The sequence below is a fragment of the Chaetura pelagica genome, unplaced genomic scaffold (assembly GCF_000747805.2).
Source record: "Chaetura pelagica isolate M959 unplaced genomic scaffold, ChaPel_1.0 scaffold274, whole genome shotgun sequence".
NCBI classification, from domain to species: Eukaryota; Metazoa; Chordata; class Aves; order Apodiformes; family Apodidae; genus Chaetura; species Chaetura pelagica.
The window spans coordinates 2,189,502-2,209,751 of record NW_009952983.1 but is presented as its reverse complement, the minus strand read 5'-3'; the positions used below and the strand labels follow the sequence as shown (position 1 = coordinate 2,209,751).

The window sequence follows — 20,250 nt, the reverse complement described above, 5'->3', positions numbered from 1 at the left end:
GAAGGGGTGGTTCCCAAGTGGTGAACCTTGACAAACTTGTGGGTCTGAGATGCGTGGCAGGTTGTGATGTGCTGTCTGTAAAGTAACTGATGAGCAGTGTCATGTCCTTGTGGCCAAACATAAGCAGGTGTGTTTGCTGTGCAAGTATCCTACCCTCTGAACTGTCTAGGATGGAGAAAAGTGGAGATTCACTGCAGTGGCTGGTTGTGTTCATGGAGAACATCAGTTTCTAGAATTATTAAAGCTAAATAAGCTTTCAGCTTGAATGCATCAGGCAAGGCAGTGTGGATTTTAAGGGCGTTGCCTGCCATACTTGTTATCTCCTAACTGTTTTTTCAGTGGCTGGAGGAATGTACCAGTCAAAGGAGTTTTCTTGCCTTTGTGGCAAGTACAGAATGTTCTCAGGCTCTTTTTTCTTTTTCCCCTTCCCACTTCAGAAGGGAGTTTCTAAGCAGGGAGTTGAGGTGTGGATGTACAGCACACTGGTGACTCTGCACAGGCTTCATCACTGATGATGTCAAGTGCTTGAGGTTTCCTCACGTGAGCTTTCAAAGTTGTGTTCCTCGCACTTGAGTGTTACTGGTGTCCATGTGGAGAGTTGGCAGTAAGTGTAAGCAACATACCTGTTGTGTAGCAGGTGGCTTGTTCAATCTGCTGGACATAAACTTTGATTCTTTTACATAACATGCATGTACAGATCTCTGCCTGAATGTGTTTTTCCCTCTATGCATATATAATTATTTTTTAATTTTATTTTTAAGGATTGGACCTATCCCATGAGGAGAGAGATGCAGGTATGACACACTTTTATTTCTCATTTGAATCAAAACCCATGGTGCATTCAGAAAGAGAGAAAGAAAGAGAGAGAAAGAGAGAGAGAGAGAGAAAGAAAAGGCCCTGGAAAAAGCTGGTATCAAAATCAGTCTTGAAGGGCAAAGTGTCAGGCAGCACCATGGGAGAGATGTGCAAGGGCTGCCAGCTTAGAGTGTGGGTGTGCTTGGAGCTCTGTTGTGCAAGGACTTGGGAAAAAAAGAAGTTATTTTGTCCTTCAGAAACCCCAAAACACTACATTTTTGTCTTTGTGAATGTTTTTAGGAGATGGCTGTTAAAAATGTGTTGGAGCTTTGATTTTTAACTTATATTTAGTTGGAAGCAAGTGTTGGCAAGTAGGAGGGACAATTAACATTTTCCTACCATGGTGCCACCCAAATCTTTGCACAAGATCAGATCTACAGACCTACATGTTCCTGGTGGTGGGGAGATAAATGGTTAAAAATTGCTTTTTTCCTACTGCTAGGACAAAGCTAGAAGGTTTACCATGCATTTCTCTTTTTCCATGAGAGCCATTTGGAATTAATTCCAAGACGTGATTATATGCTAAGTTAGAGTTCACTTCATTTGATCTGGGGCTGGGTAAGGTGCAGTAATCAAACTGGAACTTAGCCTAAATAGAGGCTGTGATTCCCATTCCAAAACAAGATCTCCTGCACAAAGATCAGGTTTCTTTTATTTTGCCAAGCTGATTATTTTTTCCCTTGTCCTGTTATAAATGACACTTGATGACACATCTCACTGATATGGAGATTATTTGTTTCTGTGGCTATAGTCAGAGTTGAGGGCAATGAATTATTTCAAATCATTGGGAGTTGGTATTAAATGTCTGTTTTTCTGCCCCCTAGGAAATATTACCTGGGTTATTTTTAGGCCCATATTCTTCAGCTATGAAAAGCAAGGTATGATTTTTCAGAATAGTATCTCTTAAGGAAACATTCCTGTGGTGCTTTGTTACTGTGGTGATCTGTTCAAGTGTTCTCTCTCTAGGTGTGAATTTGGTTGAAACATGAAAGCTGCTGCCAGAGTAGAAGTGACACATGGAGCATTTATGGGATGGTGCCTTCATCCTGCAGGATTGTCTGACTGGGGCTGGTGTTGATGCCTCCCCCTTCCAGAGCAAACCTGAACTGCCACCTCAGGCACTGCTGGGGCAGTTGACACAAGATCGTTTTGCTTAATCTTGTGAGCTAAAGGGCTAATTTGGGAGAAAAATGTAAAAAGAGCCCTGATTAATTATTTTTCACGTGGCTGGATGTTCTGCATGCACTTGTACACACACACACAGGTGTGCTCTCTTACGGCAGCTGGTCAGCTTTGCCTGATCCTTATCAAGCAGAGAAAAGCACAAGTTTGAAGTGACTTGCACACTAACTGCAGGGAGTGTTCATGTGGGAACTTTTTATATTAAAGTTTAATCTTATAGGGAAGCCTGAACATGATTTGTATTAGAAAAACAGTAAACCATTTGTGACTGATCAATCAATTTCCTTTGTTAAAGTGTTGCAACACAAAGCAGAACTGGGAACTCACACACTTACAGTAAAACAAGGTAAATCACATCTACACTAAAGCCAAGCACTGCTAAGGCCAAGCTTGTGCCTGCAAGTTTGGTTCAGTATTCAACTGATCTTAGTGTCAAAGGGGAGATTTCATCAAGAATCCAGTGCTCCCTGGAAATAACTGCATCACGTAGGGACTTGCAATGTCAGGCAAAGTGAAAGGTGAGCAGAGACAAACAGCTTCATTGAATCCTGCCTTTTCTGCCTGTTCCTTTTCTCCTGGTCTCAGGAATGCTTTTTCCTACACCTGCTAGTGGTTGTGTTTTCTCTTGTTGAGAGACAGTTTTTCACACTGTGCTTTGAATATTAGAAAACTAGCTCTCGTTTTCCTTGACTACATGATATAGCCCTGTTGTATATTGAAGTACAACTTTTCTTTATATTGCTGTGCAATAGATGGTTCAGTAATTTAAAAAAAACACCTTTTTTTTCCTTTTTCCACAGCTACCTATACTTCAGAAACATGGAATAACCCATGTCATATGTATACGGCAAAACATTGAAGCAAATTTTATCAAACCAAACTTCCAACAGTTATTTAGGTGAGAAATGATCATAACATGCAGAACTGCAAACAATTAATGGTCTTACTTTTAAACACCTTATTTTATAGGAATGAGATTTGGTTTTGGTGTTAGTGTTTTTTGCAGATACTTTCACATTGTTAAGTGTTTGAAAAAGCTGCTAAGATGTAGGAAGACTTAAATTCAGACCATGAAGTTTATTCATACATCCAACTCCAGACACAGACAAAGGAGAAGTATCCATTAGTTTATAGTGACTGTCTCCAGTTTTAAAGTCATTAGTCCTGAGTACAGTTTGTCCTGCTAATAAAATATTTGAGGTAACTTCATCAGAATATGTGTAGCTCTGGAAAAGCTGCAAAGAAAGAAAGAGCCCCAGGAAAAAACCCACTAGCCTGTATTTACAAACTTGTGGGCAGCACACTGCTTTCTGACCGGGTGGGATCACCTGGAGCACAGCACTTCTGAGTAGAGGGCTGGAGCAGCTCTGCTCTGGAGACAGGCTGGGAGAGTTGGGGTGTTCAGCCTGGAGAAGAGAAGGCTTCAGGGAGACCTTAGAGCACCTTCCAGTGCCTGAAGGGGCTCCAGGAAAGCTGGGGAAGGACTTGGGACAAGGGCAGGGAGCGATGGGATGAGGGAGGACGGTTATAAGCTGAAAGAGGCAAGATTGAGTTGAGATCTGAGAAAGAAATTCTTTGCTGTGAGGGTGGTGAGAGCCTGGCCCAGGCTGCCCAGGGAAGCTGTGGCTGCCCCATCCCTGGCAGTGTTGAAGGGCAGGTTGGATGGGGCTTGGAGCAGCCTGGGCTGGTGGGAGGTGTCCCTGCCCATGCAGGGGGGTGGGACTGGATGATCTTGAAGGTCCCTCCCAACCCAGACCATTCTGTGATGATTCTGTGATAACTTTCACTCCGAGGGGTGATTTTGTCAGGCAATGTTGGAGAACTTTCCTCAGTTGCTTTCCAGAGGTTTCTTGTTAGTTAGAAAGTTCTGGAGCTCAGAGCAGGAAGTGAAGCCAGGGCTGGCTTCCCCCTGCAGGGCTGGGTCAGCCTGCACATGTACCCGTGGCAGCAACTCAGTGTTATTGTGTACTCACAGCAACTGTTTTCATTGTAGGTATTTAGTCTTGGATATTGCAGATAATCCAGTTGAGAATATAATACGATTTTTCCCTATGGTAAGTATTGGTGTGTTAATGGGAATGGATTGGGAATGGAGTTGCCCAGTAAGACTTTTCTGAACTAAGAACAATTTTCCAGTTTGGATTGCCCAGCCTGGGACACCTGTAAGGGCTGTGAACTCCTAAGTGACCTTAGTATAGTCACTTTAGTAAGTGTAATTAACTCCTTTTTACAAGAGACTGGGGCAGAGGTGGAAGAGCTGTATCTAAGTTTATTCATACATCCAACTCCAGACACAGACAAAGGAGAAGTATCCATTAGTTTATAGTGACTGTCTCCAGTTTTAAAGTCATTAGTCCTGAGTACAGTTTGTCCTGCTAATAAAATATTTGAGGTAACTTCATCAGAATATGTGTAGCTCTGGAAAAGCTGCAAAGAAAGAAAGAGCCCCAGGAAAAAACCCACTAGCCTGTATTTACAAACTTGTGGGCAGCACACTGCTTTCTGACCGGGTGGGATCACCTGGAGCACAGCACTTCTGAGTAGAGGGCTGGAGCAGCTCTGCTCTGGAGCCAGGCTGGGAGAGTTGGGGTGTTCAGCCTGGAGAAGAGAAGGCTCCAGGGAGACCTTAGAGCACCTTCCAGTGCCTGAAGGGGCTCCAGGAAAGCTGGGGAAGGACTTGGGACAAGGGCAGGGAGCGATGGGATGAGGGAGGACGGTTATAAGCTGAAAGAGGCAAGATTGAGTTGAGATCTGAGAAAGAAATTCTTTGCTGTGAGGGTGGTGAGAGCCTGGCCCAGGCTGCCCAGGGAAGCTGTGGCTGCCCCATCCCTGGCAGTGTTGAAGGGCAGGTTGGATGGGGCTTGGAGCAGCCTGGGCTGGTGGGAGGTGTCCCTGCCCATGCAGGGGGGTGGGACTGGATGATCTTGAAGGTCCCTCCCAACCCAGACCATTCTGTGATGATTCTGTGATAACTTTCACTCCGAGGGGTGATTTTGTCAGGCAATGTTGGAGAACTTTCCTCAGTTGCTTTCCAGAGGTTTCTTGTTAGTTAGAAAGTTCTGGAGCTCAGAGCAGGAAGTGAAGCCAGGGCTGGCTTCCCCCTGCAGGGCTGGGTCAGCCTGCACATGTACCCGTGGCAGCAACTCAGTGGTATTGTGTACTCACAGCAACTGTTTTCATTGTAGGTATTTAGTCTTGGATATTGCAGATAATCCAGTTGAGAATATAATACGATTTTTCCCTATGGTAAGTATTGGTGTGTTAATGGGAATGGATTGGGAATGGAGTTGCCCAGTAAGACTTTTCTGAACTAAGAACAATTTTCCAGTTTGGATTGCCCAGCCTGGGACACCTGTAAGGGCTGTGAACTCCTAAGTGACCTTAGTATAGTCACTTTAGTAAGTGTAATTAACTCCTTTTTACAAGAGACTGGGGCAGAGGTGGAAGAGCTGTATCTTATTATGTTCTAAAAAAAAAAAAAAGCCCCAGAACTGGTCTCAAAACAAAGAAATGGGGTTGTGGGAGAATGCTGGAGAGCTTGGCTTGTACAGAAGTTACTTTTTGAGCCCAACAGTATTTACATCTCTTGTATCAAATACTAAACCAAACTCATAGGGAAACAGTAGCTCGTTGGAGTATTGAACCATGTTTACTGCAGAGGAATTAAAAAGTAACTTAAGTTAAATATATACTGATATTTGGAAACAGAATAAAGCCTTAGTTTTGAGCTATGTCTTTGTATCTTTGTTTGAGGTTAATTTGCAACAGAGCAAAAGCATTTTGTTCTTTTGCCCCCTCAAAAAAGCAAACAAACCACCAAAAAGCTCTCCTGGATTCCCTGTACACAGCAGAGGTGGTCATGTTTGTGCTGCAGAACAAGGTGGCACATCAGCTGATGGCTTGCAGCTGTTCTGAGGTATATGACTGTTCAAACAGCATCCTGTGTGCTGTGTCCATCTCTGGGGCTCCCAACACAAGAAGGACATGGAGCTGCTGGAGAGAGTCCAGAGGAGGCCACAGAGATGATCCCAGGGCTGGAGCAGCTCTGCTCTGGAGCCAGGCTGGGAGAGTTGGGGTGTTCAGCCTGGAGAAGAGAAGGCTCCAGGGAGACCTTAGAGCAGCTTCCAGTGCCTGACGGGGCTCCAGGAAAGCTGGGGAGGGACTTTTCATTAGAGAGGGCAGTGACAGGGCAAGGGGTGATGGTTTTAAACTGAAAGCTGGGAGATTTAGGTCAAACATCGGGAGGAAACTCTTCCCCATGAAGGTAGGAAGACACTGGAGTAGGTTGCCCAGGGAGGTTGTTGATGCCCCATCCCTGGAGGTGTTGAAGGGCAGGTTGGATGGGGCTTGTGCAGCCTGGTCTGGTGGGAGGTGCCCCTGCTCATAGCAGGGGGGTTGGGACTGGATGATCTTTAAAGTCCCTTCCAGCCTGAACCATTCTATGATCCTTTGCCAGTCTTGCAGCTATTGACATCTCCATAGATGTGTTGGTGTCTTTTTAAAAGTCTAGTCTGAGTTTTCCCCACAATAAATTATTTAGCTCTTGCTTTCCATTTGATCGGCTATATCAGCCTGGCCACATTCCACAGACCTCCCCACATCACATCTCACCTTACAGGTTGGTTAGACCTGCTTTTATAACAGAAAATAGCATTTTAGAACTTCTGGGAAGACAGAGGTGGCAGCAGAGTTGTCCAGCCACACTGCTGCTGATACACCTGAGGTTTTGCTTGTGGATTTGGTTTGGTTTCTTCCTCCCCAAAAGTTAAACAAAGATACTTGTAAGTGACTTTTTATTATTGTGGCATAACATGGCAGAGAATGATTGTTAAAGACACATATACTGGATTTTTATGTTTTTTTGTTTCTGGCTTTGCACTAGTTTTTTTTACTGACAATTTTATGCATAGTTAAAAGTAGAAAATATATATATATGAATGTCCAGCTGAAGTGATGTCTAAGGCTGTATAAAGAGAGAGTATTATTGTCAGTGTATATAAAGACTGATAGCAAAATTCTACCAAATTCAAATGCAAGTCACAGTAGCATCTAAAATAAACTGAAAATGAGTTTTGTCTTTTTTTTTTTTCTTTTTAGACTAAAGAATTTATTGATGGAAGTTTACAAAGTGGAGGTAAAAATCATATTAACTTTCCTTCATTTACTAATACATGGTTGTTAAAGCCTTAAAACTAAGGTAGGGGTGTGTATTAAAGGCTCTAAAGTATAAGGTTTTCTCAAATGTTGGGGTTTATTGTGCTTGACTTGAACTGTATTATGCAAGTTGAGAGCAAAGTGTTCTTTCCTTTTGCCTCTGACTGGAAAACAATCCTCTTTGTGTATCTGGGTTTTGGGGGGTTTTTTCACTTGAAACACAATTGTATTCAGGGCATGAGGTGGGTTTTTTTGTCCCTTCTCCAGTGTAGGGCCTTTAAATCTGCGTTGTGGTTCTAGAAGGCAGGTTCTGCTGCTCAGAATGTCAGAGGAGCAGGAATCCATGCTTCTGTATCCCAGGGCAGTAATGACAGAGTGTAGTTACTAATCTAGGGTGAAGCAAGACACACCTGTTACTCTCAATGCTTCTGTATCCCAGGGCAGTAATGACAGATTAGTTACTAATCTAGGGATGTGCCTTGTTCTCCATAACAAGGAAAAATTCCCATTTCAAATAATTTTCTTCAGCCTACGCAAGTGTGATTGGTTGTGGTTTTGTGTTTTCCTTCTCAGGAAAAGTACTTGTCCATGGAAATGCAGGGATTTCTAGAAGGTAGGAAACTATCCATCCCTCTAATTATTTTTTTTTAAACAACAGAATATATTTTTGTTAATTTTTTTTTTTTTTTTTCTTTCCAGTGCTGCCTTAGTTATTGCATACATCATGGAAACATTTGGGGTGAAGTACAGGTAAGGATAGAGCGTGGTTGTGTAGTTGAGCATTAGTCTGAAAAGGCTGAAGTGAGAGAGAACTGAGTAGCTTGATACATTTGTAGGTAGTAATTTCTTAATTCAGGTGGTGTGACTAATTATTTTGGAGTGAACACACTCAGCTGTGTGTTGACATGTAAACCAGCTGGTAACAACTGAGGTTGAGTGAAGGTTTCACATGGGGCAGATGATTGCACTTCACTGCAAGTTTCTTTCCATCCTTTCTGCAAGAAGCAGGAGGTACCTGCTGGAAGGGAGGCAGGATAACATCCTACACAGATGGAGGCCTTGCTGTAAAACTCCAAGGGGCTGTTCTAAGGAGTGTGTTGGAAACAGCCCAGGGAGCTGAAGCCTGGAGGTGGGGGTGGGCAAACAGCATTTTGCCACTGCTGCTTATTTTCCCAAACACTTCCAGTTACACAGACTAGTTCTGAGGAGTGTTTGGAGGCTGTAAACATCCTAGAGAACTGATAATCAGAGGAAAGGCTCCTGAAACCACAGAGTCTTTGGTCATAGCCTGTTTTCCACTAAGTATTTCCTTTCCTTTTTCAGGGATGCATTTACTTATGTTCAAGAAAGAAGATTCTGTATTAATCCTAATGCTGGATTTGTCCATCAACTTCAGGTGACTTTTTTTTGCTGGTCATAACTCAAAAGCTATTTGATGAATCATGTTCCTTCAAAACAGCTGTTTCTACTTAGGCTTAACATTCCCTGTAAAAATATGCTTCAAGAAAGTGTCAGAAGCTGTAGCAGAGCTTGGGAGGAAGATGGGTGGGTACCCCAGTTCATTAGACTTCAGCTTTAGACAAAGCAAATCTGGGAATGGAGGAGAAATAAAAATCCTGTGCTGTGCAGTGATTAGGAGGCTCTGAAACAGCTTGATTGGTAAGGAAGCTGCCCAGGGAGTGTTGTAGCACCCATCAGTAGTGCTTCTTGACACTTGCAGTCACAGGTGATGAAATTCATAAGTCTGAAACAGCAAACACAATATCCTGACCTTGCTTTATCCTATTCCAGGAGCCTGCTGGGTGACTGGTGGGCAAACATAAGGGCAGGGTGTTGAAACAGATTTGTGGTGTCTCAGCTATTGCCTGGCTGGCTGGCAGCAAGATGCTTATCTCCTGAGTTTGTTCTTCTGGTTTTGGTTAGTTTGTTTTTATTTTTTTTAAAGTAACTCCTGTGAGGAGCTGTTGGGTAGCACTGGAAGTGTGACAGGTCACTAGAACTCAGCTTCAAAGCCACGTGTGGTTTGTCCTTGTAACAAACCTCTGAAGCTACTGTCTTCTGAGCTTGGGTTGTTTTTACTTTCTGAATTGCATTCTGGAAGCAACGATGTGTTCTTAGCATTCTCACAGAGTTCTTCTAATGGAAGTTGACTCCCTTCCTTAAAACCATTTATTTTCATCTGTTCAGATTTCTTTTGCTCTCTCTTCCTGACAGTTTTTGTCGTTCACAACAAAGCAGCAAAGAACTCTCCTCCTCTGAATTCTCTGCCTTATTATAAATCCCCTCTAGTCCATCCTAGTGACCACTCTGAATTACTCCTATATTGCTCTTCATTTTGCATAATGTGTTATTCAACTTTTTCAGGAATATGAAGCCATCTATCTAGCAAAATTAACCATCCAGATGATGTCACCACTGCAGTTGGAGAGATCCCTCTCAGTTCCACCTGGGACTACAGGTCAGAAGCCTCTCCTGTTGTGTGTGGTGCTGCCTGCCCTTCCTGGTGCTGTGAGATGCTCTGGCACTCCTGAAGAAAACCTCCAGCAGCAGCAAATCTCACCCCTTTGGGTAGGGGGGTGGCTGCAGTTGCTGTGCAAGCTGTGTTCTCACAGAGTGTGCGGGACCTAAATATTCTGGTCTCCCACAGTTGAACTTACCTGTGGTGTTGTCTACCCTTCCATACCTTCCTGGAGCAGGGCCCTGCTTCTCCCTGTCCTTCAAAAAATCCTGAGCTCCTTAGAGGAATCAAGAGTGACAAGTTGAAAGCAGCCAGTGTTCATGATGTCACTGCTGCCTTTAAAATTAAGGCAGTTGCTCTGAAAAAAAGTTTGGCTTTGCCTTTAAACAGATAACAGGGGGTTAGGGCAGGTAAAACACAGTGTCTTAATCATGGTGCCTGGAACAGCCCCTGCTTCTGAAGGTCAGGAAAGCTGGGAGTTGAGGGGGGGAGGTGGAAAGGCAATACAAAATGTGGTGGGGTCTAGGAAGGTTCTGTTCTGAGAGAAGTACTGTCAGCACCTGGTGTCTCAAAGGGCAGAGTCCCTGCAAGGAAACCACACAGGGCTGAGCTTCTCAGCTTCATCCTCCTCCCTTTGCAGGAAGTCTGAAGCGAGTGCACGAAGAGGATGAGGAACTTGGCACCATGCAGGTGGCAGCAGCACAGAATGGATGAGACCCCAGGACAGCACCCTTTGGGTTGTGAATTCCTGCCAAGAAAGGTGAAGAAAACTAGGGGAAAAAAAAATTTAAAAGGATTTATAATGCAACAGGATGAACACACACACAGCTTCTTTTCAATTACATGTTGCTTTCAGATGTAAATCTGCCTCTGCAACACACTAAGCATCATTTTTAAGATGTTGGACTTCTTGAATGAATAGATGGCACTGATTGTTTTACTCCTTTTTTACACTTTACAGTTTTATTCTAAACCAAGATTTTTGGACTTGAGAAGAGGTATTATTGCAATAATGCACTTTTCATACTTGAAATTTCTTTATTTGTATGATATAAAGTTATTACTTTAAACAAAATGCAAACCGGGGGGGGATTTGTTTATAAAGTTATTTGTGTAATTTATAACAAGAGACTTTAGTAAAGAAAAAATTTGCTAAAACTCACCTTGTTCTCAGTATATGTTATGGTCATGGGTTACAAGCTCTCTGCACTGCTGGCTGGTGAGCAGCAGGAGTGATCTAATCAGTGTTGACTCTTTACCTTCTTATCAAAATTAATTACATGCTGCATTATCTTCAGCCTGACACTCTGAGACTAATTTAGGAGAAAATACTGGTCTAAAAATCTCTACTTCTTTTATGCAAGTTAAAGTTTAACAGAGTCCTGATAAATAACTGAATTAGCACAGGACTGTCATGTTACCACACAGGGCAGCTGCCCATTTACACACATCAAGGCTGAATTCTTTCAGCTAGCATTAAAGAATTGCTTGTTAACTCCTTCAATACCAGTTTGAAGATTCAATGTTCTAGTACACAGATGGACCAAACTGGTATTGAAGGAGCAGTTCCCTTTGAGGTAAAAATTGTGTTGGTGTTGGAAAATTGAGGCCCAAAGCACTGGGTGTAACAGTGTCAAGGCCCAAAGGATTCAACTCAGCTCTTGCTCAAGCATTAGAGTCAATGAAGGCCACACACTGATCAGGGCTGTAAAGTTTTCAGATGGGGGTTTCTGAGGCAGTTCCTGCAGCTTGGACTCCTCTCCCTGCTCAGAAACACCCTGATAACCACTGGGTATGCAAGAAGAGTCTCAGCTCTGCATCTCTGCTCAGTTTGCCAGCCAGTCTGTTGGGTGAAAGGCAGGGATGAAATGATGGCTCCTTCAGAGTGCTGTGTTGAGGGAACAGATTCCAAAGCTTGTGTATTTGGGAAATCTGAGCTTGTAAGTAGATGATATTGAACAGGGAACAGGTGGGCCTGAGAGAGCTGAGTCAATGCAGAAGAGACCTTTGGGGATCTGGACACCCAGCTGTCCCTGTGCTGACCTGGCTGTGTGGGAATGGGCAGTGTCCTCTGCCAGCCTCAGGAGGAGCAACCTGTGCCAAGAGGGGCCCTCTGAGGGCAGATACCTTGGCATTTGAAGGCATGAATCTCAACAGAGAAGCCATTTTGTGCTCTGATGATCCCTTCTGATGCTTCCTGCTGCTGCAGGGTCCTCCAGCAGCTCGTTCAGTTGCTGGAAGCTGGAAGTTCACTGTGGTTCTGCCTCACTCGGTGTGTTCAGGGGAAGCTGACCATGACTGTGACTTGCTGACCTCTGCTGAGTCACTGATGCTCTGCTCTGTCTTGCAGCTCCTGGGAAGGCTGGCAGGGGGGCAGTCTTGGCCTGTGGCAAGGTTCTTGCAAGCAGTTGCAGGTTCTGGTTTGAATACTGCTGGGGTTAAAACATGCTGCTGGGAGGTGACACCTGGAAACCCTGCAGGAGTCAGGGCTTTGGGCTGAGGACACCTGGGGAGGCCTTACAGCTTAATAACCTTCTGGGGTGGGATGTGAGGGCCCTGGAATGTTGCACGTGGGGAGGGGTCAGCAGCACTTCCCCTGTCTGTCCTCTGCCACCTGTCGGTGATGGAGCAGCACGAATCCATCAGGAAGAAAATCTTGTAGAAATGTATCGTTTTCTAGGAAATAGTTCCTGTTTGAAAAGAGGAAATGTTACTGTTACCTACTAAAGACCTGAACTTGTCAGGATCAAGCTGACTGGCCAAGCACGTGGTGCTGGTTCTGTGCTTGTAGGGTCTGTGATGTGCTGTTCAGTGACTCTCTGCAGAAGAATCCTCGGAGGGTTCTTGGGAAACATCCTCAGATGTTTCACCACTTGCCCACGTGGCTGCAGCAGTGTCTGTGGGACATCTGTCTTCTGTGCTGCTCACCCAGCACTGCCAGCTACGAGCTTCTGAGGAAAGAAGGATGGGAACCAGAAGTTCTGCACAAGTTTACTTTCTGCTGCAGCTCCCTGGGGATGGGGCAGAGATGAAACACAGATGGAAGAACCAGTGATTCATCTGACTGTCCCCTGCCAGAGAGGCTTGCTCATGTGTAGTCTGGTTCTGTTGTCTTACTGGGCTCCTGGTGCTTCCTTGGGGAGACTGTTTCACAAACTAATAAGCTTCATGACTAAGGATTTCCCATCAATCTTATTTTTTTCCATGCCATCGCCCCCTCTGATGCCTTCTACAGTCATGCTGGTTGGTCTGCCTGCTGCCTTGAGATAACAGCCTCTCAGATCCTAAGGGATTCTGAGATTAGTTTTCCTCATTTCTATTATGAAGTCTTTTATTTAAAACTTGACGTCTGTCTCACTTAGCTTAGCCAGTAGGTATCTCAATTCCTGTTTGCTTTCTGGGGTTAGAATTAGCAGCAGGAGCCTCTCCCTGTGGCCTTAGAGCAGCAGTAGAGGTTGAATTTTCCTCCCTTTCCCAGGCTCAGACACAAAGCTGCAGTGCCTGGATCTTTGGGAATTCACAGCTCTGTGTTAAGGTGCCAAAGTTCCCTTTTCCAGCTTAGGGGAAGCAGAGTGAAGGAGCTGAAGATCTCCTCTTGGGGGGGAAGAGCTGTTACCCAAAAATGCAGTCTGGAAGAGGAGGTAACATTAAACCTCTGGAGAAGCTGCTGGTTAGAGTTGGTTTCTGGTGGGATCCTTGGTTCCTCTGTTTCCTGTGAGGGGCAGGTCTTGCTCTTTCCTGAACCAGCTGTAGATAAATTCCCAAGGCCCCTTCAGTGCAGGAGATGCAGAATGTTATTTTAACACCACCTGTTGCTGTTAAGAGCTGGTGTTTGTGGCACCTTCCTGGTCCCTGTGAACTGTGACAGTTTAAACTACTGGAAGTTGTGTGGGGCTTGCCTGAAACCAGGCACTGCTGTCTGCCCCTCTCAGCACCAAGTGCTGTTTCCACGGGGGTTTGGGCCTGCCAAGGTAGGGAATGTCACCCCTGGTACAGAACAAGGAACTTCCAAGCCCAAGGGAGGCTGAGGATCCAGACTGGGCAGCCACAGACTCAGGCTTCCAACCCAGTTCCTTCCTTTTCCAGTGGTCTAAGGCTGGGTACACAGTCACCTGCTCCTCATGTGGCCTCATCTTTTCATTAACTTCTAACGAGGGCCTGGAGTTAATCAGATAGTGCAGATAGCATGGAATTCAAACAATCCACTTTAAATGCATGGAAATTCAGAATAATTAAAACTGAGAGGCAAGAAAATCCACCTCAGTCGTTTGGGCCCTGTAGTTGATTTTATACAATTAGTTGAGGGTTTGGGCTGAAGCCACTTGGATCTTCTGACAGCAGAGCAAGCTAGGAGAAGCTGATGGAGGCCAAATGAAGGGACAAGCCCACCCAGATGGTGGTCCTGGCACTAATCCCCTGGGACAAAGCTGAGAAGGGTGTGTGTGGTGATGCAAGAGATGAGACTTTGAGAGCAAAGAGGTAGAGACCCCCTGGACCAAGAAATGTCTCACTCACATAAACCTTTTGGACTCTGCCCTGAAATGAAACCTCTCAGCAAGGGGTGGTTTGCACTAGCCTGAAAGGGGGGAAAATTGATAGAAACCAGGAAGGACCATCCCTGGGTTCTGATGTTGTGGATTTACCAGCTGGTGCCCCTTTCTGCAATGAACAGCCCAGGGGCTGGCCCAGCCCTGGATGCAGGGCTGGTGATCTCTCCAACTTCCCTTCTCCTCTTCTCTCTCTTTTCCATCCTAAAACAATTCAGTAACCCAAGGCCCACCACCCTGTCCAGCATATATACACCATGACTTCTGTAATCAAAGCCTTTTCCAGTTATTCTTCTGTATTTTAACTAAAGCTACTGATCAGGTACAGACCTTGAGTGTCATTTCACCTCGATCTGCCTGAGGAGATTTACAATCAGTTACACCTTCCTCCTGCATCCATGAGGCAGGATCTAACAGAAGCCCAGCAAATACCCCTAAGAGAATGGGGTGCCTGGAAGTCCTCCTTGCACAGACACAAACACACATCAAACTCATGCTTAAAAATCAATATGGAGCCTCCAAAATGTCCTTTGCAGCCCAGGAAATGGAAAACAAATGCATTTGCAGCAGGTGGTCCTGTTCTGCAAGACAAGACACCTCCTGCTAGGCCCAACACAGCAACATGCAAACCAGAAAACCAGGGCAGCACCATTTGGCAGTCTTCATTTATTCAGCTTAAAGATAAAAAAAAAATAAAAATAATCAATAAATAAACTAGACATCACCAAGGAAACACTACATCAAGTGGAGTACCAACAGGAACATGAAACAGAACCTCCACCACAGCTTAGAGTAGCTCTCCATGCCACAAGGGGAGAAGGTTGTGTAAGGCCCAAGTGTTCCCAAACCAGGGGCTGTTCTGTGCCAACCCTCAGGTGTCCATAATGCCCCGTTCACAGCTGGGGGGTGTCACCCCCTCTGCACAACACCCCACTGCTGGAACCCCTGCTGTGGATGTCCTGTGCTTGCCATGGCTGGCAAAAGTGCTGAAATCATTCCTCCCATCTTCTAGCCAGAGGGATACTCCAAAGCAGCAGCAATCCCTGGGGAACAGGAAGGGGGTTCCCTCTGCTGCTTTGCTGTGCTGGAGGCAGAAGCTGTTCCCAGAAAAAAAACACCTGGTCCTCAGGAGTTCTAGTTCCAGTGAGCTGGCCAGGTGCCACGTGCCAATCCCAAACCACATTCCCCTTGAGCCAGAGCCCCATTCCCAAGGGGAGGGGTATTCTCTGTCAGCCCTGGTTACCTCTGCCCTGTCACAAGCCATCGGATTGTTTTTCTGTGTGTCAGAAAACAAGTCATTATCCTGAAAACAAAGTAAGTAATCAGCTAAAGTGCAGGACCCCTGCAGTGAGTACACATCCATTTTTTTTAGACTTGGAAAAGCTTTAGCACAGCCCCTAAGGATTCTCCCCTCTCTCCATCAAATAGGAACAAATTTGGTTTTGGAAAATAGTGCCTATAAAACTTCAGGTACACAAACACTGACAAGACTCAGTGAGGTTTCAAGGGAAGACCAACAAATGCCTGTTCTGCATCAGAGAAGCATCATCTACCCGAGCTCCATCATCCATCCTGAAAGCACAGACAGGAGCACAATCCCACCAGCTGTACTTTGGCTACCAAGAAAAGAAGCACAAACTTTTAGAAAAATACGATGCAAGAAAAAATTTGAGATAAAAATATATACCTTTGGTTAAAAACCATCCCTTTAACAAGTCCTTTGTCACTCAGCTAGAACAAAAAAGCTTCACTTAGACTGAACAGTAGTAAAAATTAGTTCTAAGAGCTCATTTCCTAACCCAAAGGACCCTTCTAATGTGTCAATAATTTTTTTTTTTGCAGGATTTACACATTGGATGATCATTATTTATAGGGATTGTTATATTTGCAGCAATAAACTATATAAATCTTCCACGAAGAGAATGTTCTGTAGCACAAGCTCCTCCACCAGCAGTCTTTAAAAAAAAACCAAAACAAAGACTAGAAGTTCCTAATTAAAGAACCGTTGAAACATGTAGTTTTCTTCAGACACTGAGTAGCCAAACTTCTTGTAGAAATCCACATTTTTGGGCAGACACTCAAGTGTGATTTTGTAACAGTTCAGTCTCTTACTTAGCAAGGTCAGGGTGGACGTTAATCTGAAAGAGACAGAAGACCAACAGTTACAGGAAACAGCCCTGGATCAATTAGCATTTAATTAGCTGGAGTTATCACACCTGGTGGCTTGTTTGCTGGGGGAGTAAGGTGGGGGGCAGGAAGCAGCTGGGTGAGGGGCTGCCTGCCTGCCCTGGCACGGCCAAGGGGGAGGAATACTCACAGTTTACCAAGCTGCTTCCCTCTGCACTCCCTGCTCACCACGACATCTTCTATCCTTCCTCTCTGTGGAAACACCAGCAGGGTTAGTCCAACAGAACTCCACGGTGTTGGGTTTCCCCCTTGCTCTCAACTTCCTGCTTGGTTTTCCTGCTGTCTGGATCGACACAGCTCCTCCAGCGGCCGGAATGCTCACGACGCCCTGTCCAGCACCCCGCGGGAGCTCCATTCCCACCCCAGCCCATCCCCGCAGAGGGATTTGTGTTCCTACAGCTCCTTGTTTTCACACGTCTAGCTGGGACTCCAGCAGTGAGATCTCAGCCATCTGCTCCCTCAGAACCAAGCCTGACTAGTTCAGAAGCTCACGGGGAGGCAGGACAGGACAGACACCATCACCCCTTTTCCTTCAGAAAAGCCACAGCTTCCCTTTTTACTCTTTAGCTGAGCACCCAAGGGTGGGAGATACTTCAAAGTGCCTTTGTCACTGACCCAGCAGGGGGTATTTCATCACACAGTAACGCTATAACAACAGGATGCACGGAGCCTGGGAACAGGGTCCTTCTCCTCACTTGACAGCTGCAGGGAGAGGATTTACCTTTGCACAGGAGTGAGTGAACTTGTGCTCGATCACCAGCGTTGCTGTGGCAACGACCTGCCCAAGATTTGTGTCTTCCACCACGGTCACGTAGTAATCCCCGGATCTCTTCATGTGCTCAAAGGTTTCTGTGGGAGCAGACAGACAGACAGAGGGACAATCCCTGTTCATCCTGGGTTAAATCCCTGGCAAGCCCACCACTTGCAAGGGAGTCAAGACGTGGATCACTTGCAGGGCTCAGGATCACAAGGAACAACAACAACACCCCAGAACCTGGGATCAAACTAACCCAAAAGAACCAGAAAAAAAGCAGAAATGAAACAAATGCCTTTTCCTCAGCTGCCAAGAGAGCCCTCCTGCCCCAGCACCTCTGCAGATGGGCACTGCAGTGAGGGTGGCAGCACCTCTTTAAGTTTTCTTACATCCCAGCCAAACCAGTGCAGCAAGCTGAGGATGCTGCTGAGCTACCCTCCAAGTTAAGACAGGGCCTTGCCACCCCAGCCACAACAACTGTCACCCCCACATCCCTTCTGCCAGGTACCCAAAGCTCAGTCCCAAAAGCAGGTCTACAACTGAGGCCTGTCCCAGCCAAGAAGCCCTTTGGGATGGCTGTAGTGGATCCAGCAGTGAGTGCCAATGGCTGCCTCAGGGGAGCTGAGCTCATGAGTCCCTCTGGCATCAGGCTTGTCGGGAGCCTCAGACCCAAGCAGATGTGCTGTCAGCATCAGTATTCCCCAGGTAAAGAAGTTTTAAAATTTCTTTAAAAAACTTCTATACTGTGAGAGTGACAGAGCCCTGGGACAGGCTGCCCAGAGAGGCTGTGGAGTCTCCTTCTCCGGAGACATTCAAAACCTGCCTGCGCAAATTCCTGTGTGATGTGTTCTGGGTGACCCTGCTCTGGCAGGGCGGTTGGGCTGGGTGATCTTTCCAGGTCCTTTCCAACCCCTAGGATTCTGTGATTCAGGTCCCAGCAACCTCTGTGGAAATGCCAAGAAATCATGATACACTCACTGATAAACTGCTCCGGGCTCGCAACTCCAGTTTCAGTCAGCTGGCCCAGAACCTTAAAGAAGCCTGTTATAAAAGAAGGGAAAAAACCCAAACTCTGAGTGAGGGACAGAGACAACCAGCTCCAAGCAGCACACAACCACCCGACACAGTGTCTGGGGAGCTGACATCCCAAGGGCACCATCCTGCTCATGTAAAGGCCTGTGTTCTGCATATCACAGACCTGGACTTCAAAATCAAGCTCCCACCCTGAGCAGTTCTGAAGGATCAGCAGCAAAGTGCATCTTGAGTGCAGGAGATGCAGAAATTAAAACAAAGTACAAGCTTGAAATGATGGAATATTAAGCTGTACGTTCAGAACCACCTTTTTGTTTAAGTTAAAGAACTGAAGAATAAGCTGGTTCACATTATTTTATATTAAAGGCAACAGGATGAACAGCTCTGCTTCCTCCCTAAAGCTGTGGTGAATGGGAAGCTGTGGGTTATGTGGAAGATTCGACTTGAATTTCAAGATTGGTTTTGAGGTGAAAACAGTAAAATAAATTCTGAGGGTCACCCAACACAGCACCAATCCAGGGTGCCAAGTGCTCAGAATTCTTGTTGAAAAGAATAGCCCCAATCAGATAAAAAGAGCAACCCTGATCTATTGGGAGATCAGGCAGAAATACATTTGAGTGTGAGGGTGGTGAGACCCTGGCCCAGGTTGCCCAGAGAAGCTGTGGCTGCCCCATCCCTGGCAGTGTTGAAGGGCAGGTTGGATGGGGCTTGGAGCAACCTGGGCTGGTGGGAGGGGTCCCTGCTCACACAGGGGGTTGGAACTGGATGATCTTGAAAGTCCCTTCCAACCCAAACCATTCCATGATTCCAGGATACTACCTAGTTCAGGACCTTCATCTGACATGCTGATTTCAACAGGATTTTACCTCGGTTTATATCAGCTGTGCAAAGTGGCCTCAAAACGAGGCCATCTCCTGGATCCAAGGGAGAAATGGCAGGAGAAAACGTGGTGGTGTTCTCACTCCAGTCGAGCTCATGCAGAAGGTTTGGGTCAAACATGGGTGTGTCATCAGGCATCACGGCTGCCACGGGCATCATGGCTGCAGCAGGGGTTCTGGAACAGAAGACACGTGGGTAAGGAAGATGTTGGTTTGTTCTTTCACCTCTCAAGATGCTGTTTCCCCCTGGTTGTATCCTGCCACATGATGCTCCTTGGGGATGTAAGGAAAGGTGAGTGAAACCAGAGCTGCCCTCTGCTTCATCTGCAGTTGAAGCTCCTGAAGAGCACACATAGACACCACGGACCTCGTCTGAAGTCAACACCTGTGGCACTTTTGTGTCCCTCTGGGAAGCTCTTTCTCTTAGAAAAAAAAACCAAAAAGATTAGACACTGACTAGGATATTTAGCCCTTGGAAAAGGAAAGCATCTCACACTCTCAAGAAACCTCCCTACAATAACACTTCACTGAGTACAGAGATGATTTGCACTCATGTTCCGTTTCAAACCGGCGGTAGGAAGAAGCCTCTTTCCTTTCCCCAGCCAGCCCCATCACCCCAGTGATTCACTGAGTGTCTCAGCCAGAAGGCTCCACGTCACACCTGTGACAACACAGGTGACCCACCAGGCTGCCTGCACTGCCTCCCTCATGCAGGCCTGTTTGCTCAGTGTGTTTACCAAACCAAGCACCAGCTTTAACAGGTGACAGACAGAACTGCCAAGATGAGACACCTGTTAATGATTAAACAGGGATGAGGGAATGGCCTGTTATTCAGGATTATGGATAAGAGGAAGCAAAGGGATCTGTTTTCCTCATTGCTAGATCACAGGAAATAATTCTTTGCCACCTGTGGAATACCTGCCAGGTTCCTGGTACTTCCATGGGAAGTGGAGTTGGGAGGTCTTTACACCTCTTCAAATTAACTTTACAGTTAACAAATGACCTTAAAAAGGCACAGTGGCTGTTGGGACAGGCCAAACAAACACCTGAAAGAAAAATGTATTTGGGATGCATAGTTTTTAAAAGAAGACACTTTACAGCCTGGTTCAGCTGCCCAGGGAAAGCACAGAGGATGTTGGTCATGAAGCACCTCAGTGTAACTGCAGCACACAAGCCTCCCAACTCCAGGTGGCTCTGGAAACC

At 45.8% G+C, this 20,250-nt stretch overlaps 2 protein-coding genes across 2 annotated transcripts; one reads left to right on the top strand and one right to left on the bottom strand.

The window, feature by feature from the left end:
• The first annotated feature begins 767 nt into the window (after nt 1–767).
• On the top strand, nt 768–10,799 carry STYX (serine/threonine/tyrosine interacting protein). Its single transcript, XM_009996462.1, has 10 exons — nt 768–794; nt 1,680–1,733; nt 2,838–2,935; nt 4,031–4,091; nt 7,135–7,171; nt 7,765–7,804; nt 7,891–7,941; nt 8,515–8,587; nt 9,556–9,649; nt 10,290–10,799. Exons 1-10 carry the CDS (start codon nt 777–779, stop codon nt 10,361–10,363), a joined length of 600 nt encoding a protein of 199 aa, XP_009994764.1. The 5' UTR covers nt 768–776; the 3' UTR covers nt 10,364–10,799.
• A 5,227-nt stretch (nt 10,800–16,026) lies between these two features.
• On the bottom strand, nt 16,027–19,224 carry GNPNAT1 (glucosamine-phosphate N-acetyltransferase 1). The gene is made up of 5 exons (XM_009996461.1): nt 19,036–19,224; nt 18,116–18,178; nt 17,105–17,232; nt 16,514–16,575; nt 16,027–16,334 (listed from the first exon to the last, which is right to left on the bottom strand). Exons 1-5 carry the CDS (start codon nt 19,205–19,207, stop codon nt 16,187–16,189), a joined length of 573 nt encoding a protein of 190 aa, XP_009994763.1. The 5' UTR covers nt 19,208–19,224; the 3' UTR covers nt 16,027–16,186.
• Between the last annotated feature and the right edge of the window lie 1,026 nt (nt 19,225–20,250).

What these genes read in the sequence shown, in the direction of transcription:
- GNPNAT1 (XM_009996461.1), bottom strand. Translation starts at nt 19,207, where the DNA reads ATGATGCCCGTGGCAGCCGTGATGCCTGATGACACACCCATGTTTGAC. An exon ending in CACAGCTGATATAAACCGAG is followed by an intron (nt 18,179 to 19,035) that starts GTAAAATCCTGT and finishes CTTTTATAACAG; the next exon opens with GCTTCTTTAAGGTTCTGGGC. An exon ending in GGGAAGCAGCTTGGTAAACT is followed by an intron (nt 16,335 to 16,513) that starts GTGAGTATTCCT and finishes TGTCTCTTTCAG; the next exon opens with ATTAACGTCCACCCTGACCT.
- STYX (XM_009996462.1), top strand. An exon ending in TAATACGATTTTTCCCTATG is followed by an intron (nt 4,092 to 7,134) that starts GTAAGTATTGGT and finishes TTTTCTTTTTAG; the next exon opens with ACTAAAGAATTTATTGATGG. An exon ending in AATGCAGGGATTTCTAGAAG is followed by an intron (nt 7,805 to 7,890) that starts GTAGGAAACTAT and finishes TTTTCTTTCCAG; the next exon opens with TGCTGCCTTAGTTATTGCAT.